We start from the raw sequence: 18,493 nt of genomic DNA, 5'->3' as shown, positions 1-18,493 counted from the left end.
CTTTCCCTAAATGAAGTTTTCCCTATAAGAACAACAAGTAGTTTGATTTTGAAACTCAACCGTGGTCTTCTTCAAAGGAAAGCAGGGAATAATCGCATCACGACGTGTTTGTACCATAAATAGGTAACTTACATTGTAGACAAAGAGACTAATGTGCTGAAGGCTCCAGGGGTGATCGTGCTGATGTGATTGTCATAGAGAGAAAGAAGTCTCACTGAGCTCAGTCCAGCAAAGGTGTCGTTGTTTATACAGCTGATAGAGTTGCTCCTCAGCATCCTGCAAGGATTAAAACAGGGAATTAGGAACTACTGGGAGAGGGTACAATTCAGGATAGGAGTTCCTTTATCTAGGGCATCAACACATTCTTCGGCAGGCACGGTACTCTATTTTTATTGACTGCTGAAGTACAGTAGAGCTAAAGGAGGGCTAGATTCATGTAAGCATTGTCTCATGAATTTAAAACGCCTTTCTTCCACAACATTGAGGGCTGATGGGAACTCCACAGCTGAAAGTAGCATGCAATTAAAACTACGACTAGTGGCAAACCTTAAATAAACACTGAAGTCTTAATTTAGTAAATATCTGAGAGTATGTGAAGATGTATTTCAGAGATCAATTGAGAAAGACTGACAGAAGTGCGTGACAATAACAGTACTAGCTGCATTACCCCTACTCCTATCATGGATGTTTTTTGTAATCCACACTGCTAAAGTAAGGAAGGAAACAGCATCAGCAGAAATCAAGGAATAGCTTAGGAAAGATTTCCAGACCTAACACAAGCTCTGAAATGTCATTATAAACATTAATTGACAAGAGAAAAAGCAATAACCATCCTACAAAATGGTCTTTGCTCAGTGCTTGTACCAGATGAATCAGTGCTGTGTTTTGGTAGATACATCTCTCTGAGTCGTTATGGCAACAATGAACTCGATGATAAAACCTAATTAATCTGAAAGACTGTAGTATCTTGTTTCACTCTACAGCAAAAAAGGCTCATGTGTATGTTATGCTGCATGCCAATCAACATCTGGGTCTGTAAACATCACTGCACAGTTGTGACAATCCTACTTAGGTGAAAAATTATTCAGTAATTAAAGCATAATACTAAAAATCCACAAAACATATGCAGCTCATGCTGCTGTTCCAGTGAATTGATCCTCCAAATTGAGCAGGGTGAATTCTTTGGTATCAAATTCACACAGCGAACAATGACAATTCAGACTCCCTCAGAAGTCTGGATTTAAATCTCAGATTGGTCAGCTGGGCATTTAGATATTACATCAATAGATACTTAAAAAACACCACAGAGAGCTCAGATATGGCTGGGAAGAAATTCACAGTGTAATTACAAACACTCAGCATTTCAGACCTGGACATTACACTGCTTTAGGATTACTGTTCTCTACGTACTGTTACCGTCACAGCCATTATGGTCTCAATAGTTTTGGTATTGCAACCAGGGTGAAACTATGTCAGAAAATAGTCACAGGGCACAGAGACACACACCTTACACGTGGAGTACTAAGCTGCCTGAAAGCCAAGTCAGGACCACAAGCTCTAAGGTGAATAGGGCTGCAAATAAGAGAAGTAAAGGCCTTCGTGGCTTAGTATGAGTAGGAAACATTTCCTCAGTTCCATATGTAAAGTATCAGGTAGCAGTACCACAAGATGGAATCACTGAATTTGGATGCCAGTGCATCTTGCACAGTGACTTACTACATTTCTGGAAAGTTTCAGTCCTTTAAAAATTGGACCATCACCCTGTCCAGAGTGGCCTCTCTGTAAAAGACCAAAATCTTAATGCTCAATGAAAGTCAATTAATGGATAGAAAGATATGTCCCTCGAGCCAAACCCTTTGGTTTCATATCATGGTTCAGCACTGTGTGCCCTTTCTGAAGGAAAACTTATACTTTCAGATCCTCATATCATGCTGTGTATATTTAGACTGCTTTATCAGCCAGGGGGAAATGTAGGTCAGGTCAGCAGGATAGCTTGAATGTTAAGCATCTTTTTATTAAAAAATGCTGAATTTTGTTTAGGAGCACTGCCACAGGCTGCTTTACAGTATAAAAATTAATTTTATATCTATGGACAGTATTTTCAAATCCCTTAGTAAAGTGCATCTTTTAAATTAAAGAACAGATGGCTATAACCACAGAAAAATAATGTTAAAGGAACAGCAAAATTAAAGTTCCCTCTTTGTTATTACAGGTCAAAGTCCTTGAAGTGAAACTTGGATTTATTTTTTACACTTGAGTAAGGACTATAGTAATTCTGCCATGATACTCTGCACCAGAAGAAGTATTTGCTACTAATGAATAAATTGCATTTTGATTCCTGGAGTCTATTTACTGACAGCCTCCACCTAGTCAGGTGCTTGCTGTCTACAGCAGGGAAGAGAATGCATGAGAGCTATTTTTCATGTACAGATCATAGACATAGTCTGCCATGAGTCTTTGCTGTCACTAGAAGCCTAGTCCCTGCCTGCTTCTCATGACGGTGGATGGGGTGGGTTAGAGACCATCATGAGATCTTGTGTGTGATCCTTCTTCCAATATAACTTTTAACATGAAAATAAATCAGTGCTAGATACTATGGATTTATGTATATTGTTAGTTCTCAGAAATAAATTACAACAGTTGTCTGAGCACAAAAGTAATACCAAAGTGATTTCTTCTGCATCTGTGCTCTGTGTCTCCTTCCCTCTCTCCTCAACCACAACCATATTAATAACATACCCACACGTGATTTTTATGGTACTTGGTGTGGGCAAGGAAGAGCATGCGGTGGCTAGTCCAAAGCCATGCCAGTGCTCGTGGGCTACTACACCTGGTGCAGAGTGAGTGGCCAGGACTCACGTTACCTTCTGTCAGCAGGACCTGAAATAGTTTGAAGTCCCTTCCAACCCAAACCATTCTATGATTCTATGCCTGCCCCAGAGTTGCTTAGCTATACCTGTTCTGGTGGTAGCAATAGTTGGAGTCTTTCTTCCCTCCCTACCTACTGATTTCATATAGTTTGTAGGATATTAAAAATCTTTCAGGCTCCTAGCCTACTCTGAGGTTTTGTCTAAGAAGACCAACAATTCTAATTCGGGTGAAGGAAGAGTGGGAGGATGGACTAATCAACAGCAGACATGTTCCTACATGCCATGTAGCCATAGGAAATAACAAAATAATAAAAGAGTTACATGATCAAAAGTACCCAAACATGAACCATGACAGGTTCACCATTGTGCTACTCCTGAAATCCTTGAAAATCTGTTTTTTCACAGAAACAGCGGATAATTCTCAAACCCACCCGGGACTAGAAATACACTGAAGACTTCATGACGGTGATACAAGACCCTGCCTTAGAGCTTGTTGTCTAGTCATGTGTTTTAGCAGGTGTTGCTGGGCTTAAGCACTCCCACTCAACTTACAGAGAACCAGAGACAGACAGGTCTTTGTACTTACAATGTCTTCAGCCCTGTGAGGCCTCTAAACATTCGTCCGTGCACTGATTCCAGCTGATTCTCCGTCAGAATCAGTTCCTGCACTCCTGAAGCTCCGTCAAATGTGCCTTCTCGGATCTCCTTGATCTTATTGTTACTTAGATTTCTGGAAGAACACAACCAGTCACAGTAAGAAAATTATTACTGTTTTGTTTCAAACATACATCATCACACTGGAAGGAAGAAGATAGGAAGAGTATGTGCCTTTTGCTGGTTATCTAGAGAGACAAGGAGAGCATACCGAAGTTCAAAAGTACACCCACTGTACTTACAAATAGCTCCCCTTCACTCATCAAACCCACAATTCTATCAGATATATGACAAGTATTTAAATTAATAGAATTACCCTCTTACATCTCATCTCTGTCTTCCTTATAAGGATCTCAGGGATCCAGTAAGTGAGGGTTTCTAATATCTATGTCCATGAAATGAAGGACTGTGCTTGGGACTGGGTGCTTATCTGGCAAGGATCAGTTAATATTACTACCACTAAAATAAGTGCTGCCCACTGAAATGTGGACCACACTTATTTAGTGTACCAGGACCTCTACTCCTTTTAAACTCAGCACTGGAGTAACGTACAAAATGGTGTGGCTCCATGCATCTGATACAAATTTTAATGTGTGCACTCATGGACTCCCAGGCATTTAAGTTTAACACCATCATGCAAAATGAAATGACTATCATAATTCTCAATTCACAGCTACTGCAATATACAGCATTATTTTCTAAATATTTACTCTGCCTATACAGTCTCAAGATGTTTGCTTATAGATCAACATTGGAAAACTTCAATCTACCAAGTCAAATGAAGTTCTGATGACATGCAAAATTAATCTTTTGAATATTTCATATTTATGAAAAACCCATGAAAACTCCTGAATGACAAAACGCCATTAGAGATGCATAAAAATAAATGGCATTTAATTATTTATAACATTGATATAAAAAGCCTTAAGCAGATTGAAACCTTGGGCCTCGGTCCTTCAAGCATTTCCTACGATGTCCCTATATAGATTCTGATGAATCACCCTATGTTTAATTTTATGACAGGAAACACTCTTCTTTGTTTTACTGTCTACAACAAAAAGGAGAAAGTAAAAGATACGCTCTTGCTCCCAAGAAGATGCCAAATTCCAGCACTATTAATCATACGGAATAGCACATTATTCCAGAAACGATCCCAGTACACACGCAGCATGAGTAATAGTTTCAAAATCCAATCCCAGTTGATATAAAACAAATGACAAGGTATCAGATTAACACCTGGGCTACTCTGCTCAGAAGAACAGGCAATCTTGTTGGGATAAAAATTGACAGAAGACATGGCAACAGGACAGCTTGGCCTCAGACAGGAATAATGTGGGTCTTGCTCTTTGCAGAAGTCATCACTTAACAAAAAAAAACCCTTGAGTCTTCCAGGAGATATGTTTCATGTGGGAAACTTGAGTACACTGCTTTATGTCTGCTGAGCAACTGTCAGATAGCAGGCCCTACAGCATGTGGCCCATCACCTCTTGTGATCAGAAAGAATAGGAGTATGCCAGCAATCAGCCAAAAATAACATAAAAACATATAGAAATACTTACATGCAGATTTTGCTTTCCAGAAGTTTAGTACTTTGTGCTGACACTCACATGAAGAGTTTATGTTCAGTGTCAAAGCAAGTCAAGGAAGGATATTCTGACATATGCATCTAATTTGGGGGCTCAGCTATTTCTCTAATGGAAATGTTTATAGCTCAGCATCTCTTTTGAATGCTGGCATTTATAATTGCTCCCAATGATTCCTTTCTTGGTAGAGATCGTGCCATGATGCATATTTGCACGAAAAGAAATGAATAAATAAGTAAATGTTTGTAGTGGCAAGGGAGGGTGAGTTACTATAATACACAAAGACTATGACTTTCAATACACAGACTGCAAACTGACCTTTAGTAGGTAGTTTTTACCACCTAAAAGATATTGAGCAACATATATTTTTAAATGGGTGCAATTTTTATGGATTATTAGATACTCAAAAAAGAGCAAGTACCGGTGAAAAAGGCTGGCCATAATTTGCCAAGGAATCTGCACCTTAATACAATCCAAACCAGCTGAATTTTAATTGCTGCCAAAGAACTTGTGTGGATAGGGAACTTCACTCATTTGAGTTAATAATGCCTGATCATTTCAACAATACGAAACCATCCTATTCTAAACATGCTAGCAGTTTCATAAGAAGGAAATTATGTATAGCTTTTCCATGCAAAAGATTTGAAAATCCGAGATTGGTGAAGTCAAAGTTGCAAGGCAAAGGAAAGACAATCTTTCCAGTAATAAATAGGAAAAGGAGACACTGCCCTGCAATCCTGTCTGCAGTATTGTCAAAGCAGATGTTCTGCCAACCTGCATTTCTTTAATTGTCTTCATGAATTAAAGCTTCCCATATCAGAATGTAACAAAAAATTGTAGATGGCAGCACTTACTGACTCAAAAAAAAGGTATCCTCCTTAAAGTCTGACCTACTAAAATAAAAACCATGAGAAGTTACATGCTTTTCAGTCTAGAATTACCAGCAAAAACAATCAGCTGATATGAACCTTGAAAAATGAATGCAGTGAGACTTTTGCCTGCTCTGCAAATCAGCTCTACTCCATCCTTCCCAGCACTAAAAGAATCTTTCATATATGACCACAGCACTTCACAAGGAATATTTTTGTCAATCAGGGAAAAACTGACAGACTTTACAGCAAACTCGCATTGTAGAGAAGTCCAACCCTCTTGCAACACTAAGCTTCTATAAGGAATTGTTCTTGAAACACGGGAAGACACTGGAAAAGAAAATGAGTCTTGAGTCTTTCCCAAGATCCCTATGCCCCCTGGCAGGACCCAAATGGAAACCTGTAGTCAACTGGGTCACTCAAGAAGGGTTATTGTTTCTGTAAGCACCCCATGTTTTACCCTCGTGATAAAGTTTATTCATATATCCAGACTTTTGTTTTGGTAAAGAGGTCAAAAGAAATGTTCAGAAAGCCTGGGATTACTTTATGTGGGGCTGTGAATAGGAAATGATCAGATCTAAGAAGCTATCAAGGTGACATTGTTCACACAGCTCACTTGTCAGTCAAATTTTATTTGCTTTAAGGCTAAAGTTTATAATATTATTATTTCTGTTGATCTTATAACCAATGCAGAACAAGCCGGATTCTATTCAGATCTAACCCAACCGTTCCTCCTGCTGTACCTGCTGGGTCAGTTTAACATTCCGGCACGCTATGCCCCGCTGCGTTACCGACACACCTTCCCACCGAAGGCGCAGAGCACGGTCCAACTGCAAAGGCTCTGCTTGCTCTGTCCGTGAACACTGTAGTTTTATCACACAAACAGCCTGTTCTGAGTGGGGGTTTCCCTGGAATATTTGTTGGTGATGTGTTTGGAATTTTAAGCGTGTCAGGAGGAAAACCCCAATGCTATTGGATTCTTCTGGAGGAAAGGTGTTTGCTTAGGTGCTTTTACAGCTTCTACCAATAGTCTGGCTGGCTTTTATAGAGGGAGTTGCTCTCAGGAGCAGGATAGCACTGGGAGTCTGAAATACCAGGCAGACTGTGAAGTACAACCAGTGACATTCCTGCATTCCTTCAGCAGAGCAGACTGACAGCCTCATGGGAAAAAACAGGGAGGCACATGATGAGGCCAAATGCCATGTACCACAACACCCTACAACATCATTTCCACAAAATAGAGTCCGTTTCTGTAGAACAAGTGACAGATGACTGCAGCCTCAATTGCCATGGCACGATTTATGGTTAGGGGAAAGAACAGCAGGTAACAGCTGTTTCCAAGGACACAAACTGCCTTTACCTCCTCATGAAATTAGAGATTCTCTTTTTGAAACTGACTTCTAGTCTGCAAACTTTATCATGATTCAATGTTATATTGCACATAAAATGTGTTAAATCCTGGGCTGACACTCCATACAACTCAACGTAGGAGAAATATTTACAGACAAATTAAGCCTCCAACAGCAATTAAATACCAGAGGTGGGGTTGGCAGTACCAGCCATTGCTAAGGCAGCCTGACACTCCCTATTCTAAGACCATATTTTATGTCCACTTTATAACTTTGGCGAGATTTAACGGAATGAACTATCAAATGTCACTTTCAGGTTTTGAGGTAAATAGTTTTTTATTGTTCTTGTTCTCCAAGAAAAGAGGTCAGTCCCCTTTCTCCCCAGCAGCGCATGAAGTATGGCAGTTCACCTTTTTATTCTGAATATGAGCTCATTGTCATTTTTTTCTCCTCTTCAGAAACAGCTGCCAGGCGGGAATGGCCTGTCCCACTGATTTCCTGTAGACACCGGGGAGTGAGGAGGCTCTGGAGCTCTAGGAGCTGCGGCCTCTCCCTTTGCATCAGCATCCCACTTCAGTGAACAAGTGTATCTCCTTGCTCCCACTGAGTTACGTACCCAGAAGCTTTTGGAGCTTGAACCTGCCTGCCATGGCCAGAAGACCCCTCCAGCCTCCCACTGCCACGGGAGTCCCTGAACACTGGAGGCATTTTTCACAACTGGAGGTAGTCCCAGGGCATTGCGTGGTCCCCAGTGTTTGCTTCATGCTGAATTTGGTAGTTGTTGTGAGCAAAGAAACTCTCCCTTCCACAACAGGCAAAATCTTGCCTCTGAATGTCAAATTCCTCTTTCCTAACCACCCTGCAAAATGCCAGAAACACAGTTCTGGGAGCCTGAAAGTCACTGCAATGTGACTTTAGCTTTCAGAGAAAAGTCACACCTTTACACTTGCAAGATCAGGTGAGGTGATACGGTGCGAATGCCATGAAAGCAACGCAGAGTTCCAGGCGCTTGCAAAACCCACTGCAGAACGCAGCAAATTACCTCTGGACCAGGTTAGATCTGTCCACATGAATCTGCATCAACCTTTTTATTCTACTTTAAAATGCATTAACCATAAAAGTGGATCAAAATTTAGGTTATATAAATAGTATTATGTATATGGGATTATGCAGCTAATTATTGAAGTTGGTTTTTATTTTTTTTTTTAAAAAGGCATTTGCAGACATGTTAACCTTTTAAAAACCAGCAGGGTAATCCTAGGAATTTACTTCCTAAAAAAAATGTAGCATAACTTTGCATTATGTATCTGTGACCTTTAAATTTCTGTATCAAGAATTCAATTTTCCTTTGCATTAAAATGTATTAAATCCTGGGCTGACAATTCATACAATAAGACTCAGCTGAGGAGGAATATTTACAGATAAATTACATCCCGAAAGCTAATTATGTATTAGAGGTGGGGGTTGGCAGCACCACCTATTCCAAAAGTGGTCTGACACCACTTTTTTAATGTTTACCACATTGGCAAGATTTAACAGAAGAAACTGTCAGATGTCCTTTTCATGTTTAGCGGTAGATACTTCTTAGTTTTATTTTTCTTTTTTTTAGAACAAGAAGGAAGTTCACCTATTCCAGGAAGCTCTGACAATCTTTTTGAGAAAAGCCTGAAGCATTAAAATAAATTCTGATTTCAAATTTGTTAATGGTAACTACAATGTGTATGTTTTATTCAAAGGATGTATCTTCCCTGTGAAAATCTGCCAGAATACTTGGTCTTTACAAAGAGATTTAAGATCCTGCTACACGCCAGGGAGACTGCAAGACGTATTTTTTTTAAATTTTGAATTTTAGGAGCTAATTTTCCAGAGTTTTTTTCACTTCAGATTCTTCTGATGATGGCATTTTCCAATGTCTCTCAACACAGAGCTATAGACTGTGTAAAGTTTGGGACTGGGCACATTTTTCTATCCAAAGATCTACTCTACCAGTCCCTGGCAGTACTAAGAAGTAATGTCCTTGGCTGGATAGAGAGGGGGCCCCAGAGAGATCTGTGAAGGCTATAAAACCAGCTCCAGGCAATGCCGTGGAGTAACTGTGCGTAAGGGCTAGGAAGGGCGCCTGAGTGAGAAGAGCACAATTTTTGTTAGTGACTAGAGAGAAGTGGAGAGAAGAGGGACAGGCCATGCGCTGAGGCAAAACACGATAAGAATAGAAACAGTGCTGAATCAGGGGATGAGGAAACTAGAAAGGCACTGGGACAAGAGTCCAACTGAGAACTGTTATGTGAATATATAACTGAAGACTATTTTCACATATAAACACTGGAGCAATATGTCAGTGCCAAATCTATGAGCACTCCTCTTTGGAATCTTACTAGAAAACCCGAGACTGTGATATGCAACAAGGGACAGACAGACACAGACAACTGACAGAGCTTGAGAGACAAAAGAACAAACATGAGCATACACCTAGAACACAAGTAGAATCGAAATCCTCCTGAAGGTCCAATTTACAGACCACCTCAGCACGTTTATGTTATAAACCAAAGCTACACTAAAGCATACTGCAAAGTGAGGAGGCACCAGGATGAAACACCCATCAAGAGGAAGAAGAGCCAATTCCTCTGTCTCTGGAATTATGCTGGAGCTTTTCCAGCCACAGTGGAACTAAAGCAGTTTCTTTGCAAACTTCCTTAACACGGATCTGTGGATCTGTCACTAGTATTAAACTGACAAGAATGACAATCAGAGGGTAATCATTCAAATGCCCATTCAGATATCTGGATTCCGGATACTCAGATTAATTTCAGAATAAAGAGAATTACAGATATTAAATAAAGAGGGAAAAAAAAAGAAAATAAGGTGATTTAGGCAAATGGCCTGCCACTGCAAAGCTCTGAACTGTTTTCTTAAGCCTAGGAAGCAATTTCCAGACAGACCCTTCCACCTGCTGTTTTCCTGTAACACTTGAACAGACAAGGAATATGATGAGACAGAGTCAATATTGCCCATCAAAGAACAGTAAAAATTCTTGTCCTGTACACACACTGAAAACCGGGGTTTGATCAATATTCTTCCTCCTTGATTTAACAGCCGCAGTAAGACTCGATGCAGAGCACATGCATCACACCCCCGCCACACGCACAGAGCTGCTGCAGGAGGACCATTAGCAGCGGCAATCCCATGCACTGCTATTTCCCTAAACCTCCCTTCTTGCATGACGGAAAGAGGCTTATTAATTAGCAGAAGAGTGCTTATTAAAGGACAGATAATAACATAGAATGAAAGAGGGGGTTGTTTTCTTGTGGTTTCTTCTTTTTTTTTTTTCTCCTTTTTTTTTTTCCTGGTAACTCCATCCCTTCATAAAATGGAACTAGAAGAATTAGATAAAAGAAGTCTAATCTGGCTTTTTAAGGAACAAGCTACTAAGTAAGGTAATGGTTGAAATATTGCTTTGCTTATAAGAAATAACACCCGTTTCAGGAAATTCCTTTATTCTAACTGAGATACTTCTTTACAGCATCAGGTAGAACAAAAGAAATTAGCTCAGCTATAAATATTACCTGAAGACCCTCTGCTTGGAGGCTGCCACTAAAATCCATATGAGACACACTTTTTATGAGGTGTAAGGCACAACTATTTCTTTTGGCTACCCCTCTGAACTACACCTGCACACGTCCGTTCTCATCGCCTGCCAAGAAGAGAGCGCAAAGACTTTTTTTTGTTTCACAGGAAAAAAAATCTCTTAAAAAAACCTCTGGTAACTGTTTCGTGCTGCATTTATGCCCAACAATAGAGCCCTGTCGAGGCATCCCTCCCACCTGAGTGATTGATGGGAAGAGGAAGGACAGCACCATAACTTGCCCACAGGAAGATTTAAACAAAATGAAAGAAATTATTCCAGCTATCACACCTCTCCAAATTTCAAAGCATTTATCCTGAAGGTTTGATGAGGACAGATGCTTTCCTGTTTGTGTACACTTTTATATAACATGCATTTTTCATTCCCATTTACTATCTCCTTACGTAGACAACAGAGCACTTCAACAATGTCAACAACTTTTTCTAAGTGCACTGTAGCTACAATTTAGGGATCATTCATAAAATATGAGGCTAATGTATATGATTAATTCCCCAAGTCTGGTGGCCTGTACTTGCACAAATACAACCCCCACTCCCAACCCCGCAGTGCAGTGCCTGAAACTCTTGCAGAAATAAAACTGTCATGAGAATCCCACTACAGTGGTCTCCAAAGCCCCTGAGATCTTACATGGCTTCAAATGGCTCAGGAGCTCCAGATGGCAGAAACCACGTGAAATGAACACAGCACAGAAAGCCTCGTTGGTTCGTTTCCCAAAATTACCTTGACACTAGCAATAAAATTTTTCTGAAGGTAAACAGTTAGATGAGACATTAGCAATGGGGTCATAGGTTTAAAACTTTAAATAACTTCAGAAAGATCACTTTAGAAGACAACCGAGGGAGGTCTAACATATTATCCTCTTTCCAAAATCCATCTCTTATTAAACAGATACATTGCCAGGACTCAGACTATAAATAGAATTATACAGATATATTTGAATGACTGCTCTCTAAATTAGCTAATTGATTCTCCTCTCTAAAACAATAATGATCCAAAGAAGCTGCCTTGTAACTTATACCTTGTAATATTTTTCTTTGACTATTTGAAACAATCACAATAGTTGGAGTTGTGCAATACAGTCAAAAGACAAAAACCAAAGTGCCAAACTTTGAAGCCACCTTTAACAATAAGCATACATCTGAATAAATACTGGGACAGAATTTCCTTCAGTCTCCACGAGTCACAGACTTTAAGAAATACAGCCTAAAGAATACTGAAATGTCTAGGGAACTTAACCTGTCACTGTGCTATAACTGGGCCTGTCCATCTAACAGTCAACTCATTCAGTTTCCTTAAATTCACATTAAAAAACCAATTCCTGCTACTGCAGTAGCAGAAAAATATATTAAAAATCATCCCTTCCTCCTTCCTTATGATACAAGCAACATGTATTCTAAAAAGCAAGTGACTCAAACTTACATTTTTCTGAGGTTGGGCAATTTCTTGAAGAGTCCGATAGCTTCCAAAACAGAAATATCATTGTCATTCAAACGCCTGATAGGAACAAACAGAAAGACATTTAATACTTCACAGATATCTGTAGATATATCTCTGTGTCACACAGGGCTGCCACACAGAGAACTATGACCTTTGTTAAGCGAGACGGTATCTGTCATCTCTCTCAGACTCCTAGAGTGAAAAGAGTTTAGCTTTGCAGGAAAGGGAACATAGAAAACCAATTGTACCAAAAGCTTTGGATGGCTTTAAGAGTGAAATGCCAAAGGACAGTGTCAGAATGCCACCTTCTACCAATGCACAGGATAAGGGATTATTAACCTTACCCATTAAAACCCCTTGTCTGCATGACTAAACCTCCCTCATGCATTCTGCTACAGAAGACATGCAATTGGAGATGTGGTCCATGGAAACAGAAGGGATCCGCTGGTTTTCAAAATTAATGCAAAGGCTCCTGTTTTGGTAGGCTTGGAATGTAAAATTCTTTCTCTGATTACATGTAGCTCCATTTTCCTATGTAGAGACTTTTCTGTGTTTTGGGATGTCTCTCTCTCACATTTTTTTTATCTTAACTGCAGATCAACAATTTTTATGGGGGATTTAACAAGAAAACCTGCAGTATAATAAATAGGATATTAACACAAAAAGAGAATTGTGTTTAAAGGGGCTACTAATATAACAAAAGAACAAGATTCTTAAGTTACTTGGTATTACACGTTTTCTCATACTCTCTTCAGCAGTATATTCTGTTTAGAATTCCTAAGATTCTCTAAAAGCAAATCCATTTTATAAAATCACTTACAGCTTAACAATACCTTAGTTTTAGTGAGAGCCATTTCACTCAAGTAGCAGGCACTGCTGAGATGGAATGAGTTCCTTATTACCTTCAAAAGAGCTAATCCATTTTTTAAATAAAAATGACCAGATGCAATGACAGAGGACTCAAGGGTAGAATGGAAAGGAACCAGACGGCTTGGGCCACATAATAGGTAGGTCAGCACTTCAAGAAGACACACACAGGCAGCTGATGCACAGGGCCATGGCTCCTTTCTCATCCCCACAGCTGGCATGAATGCTAAGGAAATAAGAGTTGTGGTGCTGCCTTAAAATAAAATTAACTTCCCCTTTTTCACACAGGGATTAAAGGTGCCTTGAATTGGTCAGAGTCTCTTTTACAGCCTTTAAAAACTAGGAAAACGAACATGCCCTGCTGAGCACATCGTGGCGAGGCAGCACTTACAGATCAGTAGTATACTCAGGAAGGTGACTGGGTAATCGGGTGAGTTTTTGGTTAGAGCAGTCTACGATTGTTCCCTCGCAGCGACACTTCTCAGGACAGACAAGGTCCATGAAACACTTCCCGGTGAATTTACTTCTGTAATCCTCTGACCCTGCAATAAAAGGAAAATATATTCCAGCAAACAGCTCCTGATAACTGCAGCAATCAAGAGATTTTATGGAATCTGTTCTCAACACTGCCTCCTGTCAGCTCCCAGCTCCTGCACACATTAATACTCGCCAAAGATTTGTGTTCAGCAATTTTTCAAATTACTCCCAAGACTAGCCTCTGCTTTTTCACTCTTCCCTTGATAGATTAATTCCTTGTCTAACAAGCCTACCTGTTAAGGTATTTTTTGAAGCACGTCTAATTAGCCGTTGGAGTCTGCTTCAAAGGAGCTACAGCAAAGTTACGTTTTCCCATTTGGAACTTAGGCCAGCAACAAGGAAAAGAGATCTCATGAAAGCAGGAAGCGCTATCCTTGTGCATCCAAATGTCAGAGGATTTTTAAATGGATCATTAGAAGCCCAAAATTTTCAGACTTCAACTAACGGAGTTATTTTTGAGAGCAATCTTTTAGGAGAGAACCTTGTCAGTTTTGCCACAATTAGATATCTTTATTAACTATGTTAAACAAACAGCAAAGTAAAAGCGGTTTAAATCATTTTCATTTTAATCAAAGAGCGGGTAGACCATGCTTAGTGAGAAGCACTCCCTAATGTACCATTACACCATGACTGCCAGACCTCTTCGACTAGGTTTTTGACCTGTTCTAATGAAATGCTTTTCCAATTAGGCTCGGTGAACTAATCTGCCCTTTTCAGGTTTGGTTTTTCTCTTTTAATAACAGCAGGTTGGAAACTTGATCTCCGTGCTTCAAGGAACCAGGAGTATTAATAAATGTGTATGTAAGCAAAGTGTTGCCAAGACCCTGCCACGCGATACCTGCCCCCTCACTTCACATTTCATAATGGAAGCACCAGAATGGTCTCAGGAACCTTGTGTAACGCCCCATGATCATAACTACCAAGAGGTATTTTTTAACTTTTCTGGATTTTTTTTTTTCCCTGTCAATTGCAGGGCTTTCTCAGGAATGATCTGAGCAAGCTCATCAATATAAACTCAAACCTGAGCTGAAATTTGTTTTTAGAGGGTTGATGACAGTCATCACCTGCTTCCCCTTCCCAGACTGATAAACACAGCACTGCTCATTTTATGACCGCATACAATTTTCTGTAAGAAAAAAGAAGGCACCTGAACCCACAATTATTTTAATTTATGTTGCACGTTACCTCCACAGGGCGATGCAGTGAAAGCAAGCAATTCTGCAGGTAATCTAACATTTTGATTCCACAGATGCACTTCAGTTGAGTTTTGTAATCCTGAACTAGATTATGAGAAACATCACATGCAGCTCTGTACGTTACCACTTCTGTGATGCTAAATACTTCGCAGGTTTTCATGCTTATTGCAAATTATACATCTAAAGTGAGACTTGGCTACTGTTTTTTAGCTTGACAGCACAGCACTTAAAATATTAGGACTACTGGGCGTTTTAAAGTCTTATAAAAATACATTCTAAACCTTTCCCCACACCACCATCCTTTAAACTCTTCATCCTTTCAAAAAAAACCCCATCTGATTTCCAGTCCTAAAAATTCCAGGCTTGGTAGTCAGGCTAAAATGTCAAGTGATGAGTGCGTTATGGCTTGATTACAAGAACATACAGCTATTCTTCCTTAGGCCTCTAAGACAGTAACGGTACATTTGGTTGTTTATGATTCCTTGGAAATAATGCAAAAGATGAACAGTTGTCAGGACCAGAGTTTATTAAAACTGCTACAATTACAGTATGCCCTGAAAAACATACAATATTTTTCAGTGATCAGAAAATGTCTTGGAAATCCCCAAATTAAACCTTGAAGAAGCATTTCTAATTTTCATTGTAAAAGATTTTTTTTGGAAAGAATAATCACAAACGTCATCAAGTTACGCCGGTTTAAAATTTATTAAGTATAATGTTTGGTCTAGTGATGGATAAAAGATTCATCTTCCTATGGGAAAATAAAAAAAGGATGGGAAAGTAAGTGGAATGCTTTATGAAGGAGAAAAAAGGGGTATGTAACATTAGAGGTGAAAATCAGGTTTTGGTTTTCTCTCAAGCTTTCTGGCAAAGTAAATAAAGAATATTTACCACATTTTGACTTAACAGTCTCACGGTCTTGATGGCATACAACTTTCCACACTGCATCAGCTGTAAAACGTTGATCTTGCCTGGGCATCAGTCCACTGCCCCCACACTTGCAACAGGGGAAAGCCCTCGCAGCTCAGCAGGAGAGGAAGGCAGCAAACATCACCTTGGTAATTTTTTTTGTTTGTTTGTTTCTTTTCTTTTTTTTTTTTTTCTTCTTAATACGTTTAAATAGGAGTTACCCAGGTAAGCAATCAATAGCATGTATATGCTCAGCAAGTACTCAGTCATCCGTTACACTGTGAGACAGCAGGAATCACCTGCCAAAGACTAGATAAAATTTACTGTTTGACCTGAGCCTTGAGATCACTTGGACAGGTGGCTGCTCTATTAAGATATTCCCATCTGGGATAGGAATGTGAAATTCAGCCATCTGCTTGCAGAACTCTTAAGTGCGTATATCCATTTCTACACACGGGGCTTTATCAGTGCACTGCTGCAGGGTTCTGAGCGACGTTACAGGATTCAGCAAGTCCAATTAACCACCACATGCATGCGGTACTTCTTGCACGCTATAAAACCACCTGTGGAAAGCCATGGAAAGAGAGGCAGGACAGACACCGAAGAAACTCTTGGCTTCGTTTTACTATTCCAGACTAACCATTTGGTCATTTTATTATACCTGAAAGCACGTGTGCACTGTAGCTGAGAACTCTGTGAAGCTTGGCTGAATGTATAACATGACCTGGGAGTTTCTAGTAATTTCCAAAATGAAAAGGTTTGCTGTAAAATGTATCTAGGCAACAGCAGGGCCTGTGTTTAACTGAGGGCAACTGTGTTTATCTGAATTGCTAGTTATTCTCATAACATTTTCATTTCACAACCTATGTGACACCACTGTCAGGTACCAGGGCATTGCAAGTGCTCAGTATCATAAAACAAACACACATGCCATTCTACACAACAGCAGTACTGAGATAAAGTAACGCCACATGGCCAAGTGCTCAAAAATTTTAGGTGCCTTTCTAATACCCACATGGAGAAATTAAGCGAGAGACTTTTTTGTCCTATTCTCCTTTTTTAATAATTTTTTAGCAAGCCTGATTTCAGTTTTTAAAACTTAGCTTTGACTAAAGGACTTAAAAGGAGTGTTGGATGATGTGTTCTGGAAAAAATCAAACTGTCTCAACAGGAGCTTTAATACTGATCTGATATATTCATTCCAGAAAAGATAGATCCAGCTGCCTCAAATTTAGCACCAAAAATATGATCACAAAGATCACTTGGTCTAAAAATCCCAACACTTAGTTCTTCATGTAACCAGTAGATCACAATTTTCATAGGTTTTCAGGAAAAGAAGGAGATACATTGTTTGTCATAATTTCACGTAATTCTTATGAGTAATTACAGGGAAAATCTTAAGAATCTCAGATATCCTTCTCCTGATGGCTTCACAACAGATATGTAACGAATTTGCAAGATGAGGCAGTATTTCCATATAAGAAAACTTCTTCACGCGGCACGCCAAGTCCCTTCTGAACAGGTGCAATTATCTCTGCTTCACACAGGGGGGAAGCTAGGCAGGAGCATGTTGAAGATCTCATCTAAGCTGACAAAGCTAAAATGGCCCATCTGGGTGTGCTGACTCAGCTTTGTGCTATGCAACTGTTGGATAATACTGGGTTCATACAGGCCATGTTACCCATGTCATCTCAAGAGATAAAAGATAATGCTTTGCAAACTCTCAAAATTCTTTTGCAGGATACTTCTTCATAATGAAATGCCACCGCATTAAGATTGCCTACATCAGGCCCAAAGTTATGTTAAGTCACAGGTATCTTTTTACCAAAACGGCATCCACAGTGTAGATCAAGTAGTAGGACTTGCTGGACAGCCCAAACAGAGGATTGGAGCTTACATTATTGGTAAGTCAAGACAACAAAAATGATTTTTCATCTCTGTAGGTATGGCTGGAATCACCCTTGGATCACATTAATAAACAGGATGCCTAACTTCTTCATTCTAAGAGCAATTAAACAGATTAATTACTTAGAAATGGTTATTCTGCATGCAAGCCCTCCGGAAAGGTCTGTCGCAAACAGGTTCCCCCTGCAGTGCCCAGGAGTCTGGTTAAGCAACACCTTTGTTCATTTTTCCCGTGAGAAAATGGGAATCTCTCACCTTTTGATGCTTCTGAAAACAGCGGAAGTATCCCAGCATGCCATGCGGCAGGGAGTATGCAGCCTTCCATGGTGCTTGACAGAACCATGTTCCATTTGTATTGTTCTACCACATGGTTAGATCAAGCACAAAGGAAAACCCCATGAACAGCCAGAGTCAGAGTTAGGCAGCGTCAAAGAGAGAAGAGCGTTGAGAGGAAGCAGCATGGAGAAGCACAAGCTGAAGGTTCACGGAGAGCTGCTCTCCACTCCACCCATGCAAAAGGTGCTGGATACAAGAGGTCATCCTTTAGCTACAACTGCAGGAACACCCTGGAGCACAATTGGGGTTAGTGGACAAGAACAGAGCCCCAACGAATTCAGAGACAGAACTAATAAAGCACTGCAGACAGCTCCTTCCAGGAAGGATGTGCAACTGCC

At 39.9% G+C, this 18,493-nt stretch overlaps 1 protein-coding gene across 1 annotated transcript in view; it reads right to left on the bottom strand.

The window, feature by feature from the left end:
- Positions 1 to 18,493, bottom strand: part of LOC104510406 (slit homolog 3 protein-like) — a gene marked incomplete at its 3' end in the record, with an annotated part of 59,509 nt that overhangs the window by 7,196 nt on the left and 33,820 nt on the right. Inside the window, exons 6-9 of the mRNA XM_010152643.1 lie at positions 13,664 to 13,814; positions 12,388 to 12,462; positions 3,457 to 3,600; positions 133 to 276 (exon numbers count right to left, since the gene is read on the bottom strand). Of these exons, the coding sequence (XP_010150945.1) occupies positions 133 to 276; positions 3,457 to 3,600; positions 12,388 to 12,462; positions 13,664 to 13,814 (514 nt within the window). The remainder of the gene's footprint in view (positions 1 to 132; positions 277 to 3,456; positions 3,601 to 12,387; positions 12,463 to 13,663; positions 13,815 to 18,493) is intronic.

This window comes from Eurypyga helias, unplaced genomic scaffold, assembly GCF_000690775.1.
Source record: "Eurypyga helias isolate BGI_N326 unplaced genomic scaffold, ASM69077v1 scaffold10025, whole genome shotgun sequence".
Classification (NCBI taxonomy): Eukaryota; Metazoa; Chordata; class Aves; order Eurypygiformes; family Eurypygidae; genus Eurypyga; species Eurypyga helias.
This window is presented reverse-complemented; position numbering and strand designations above follow the sequence as displayed.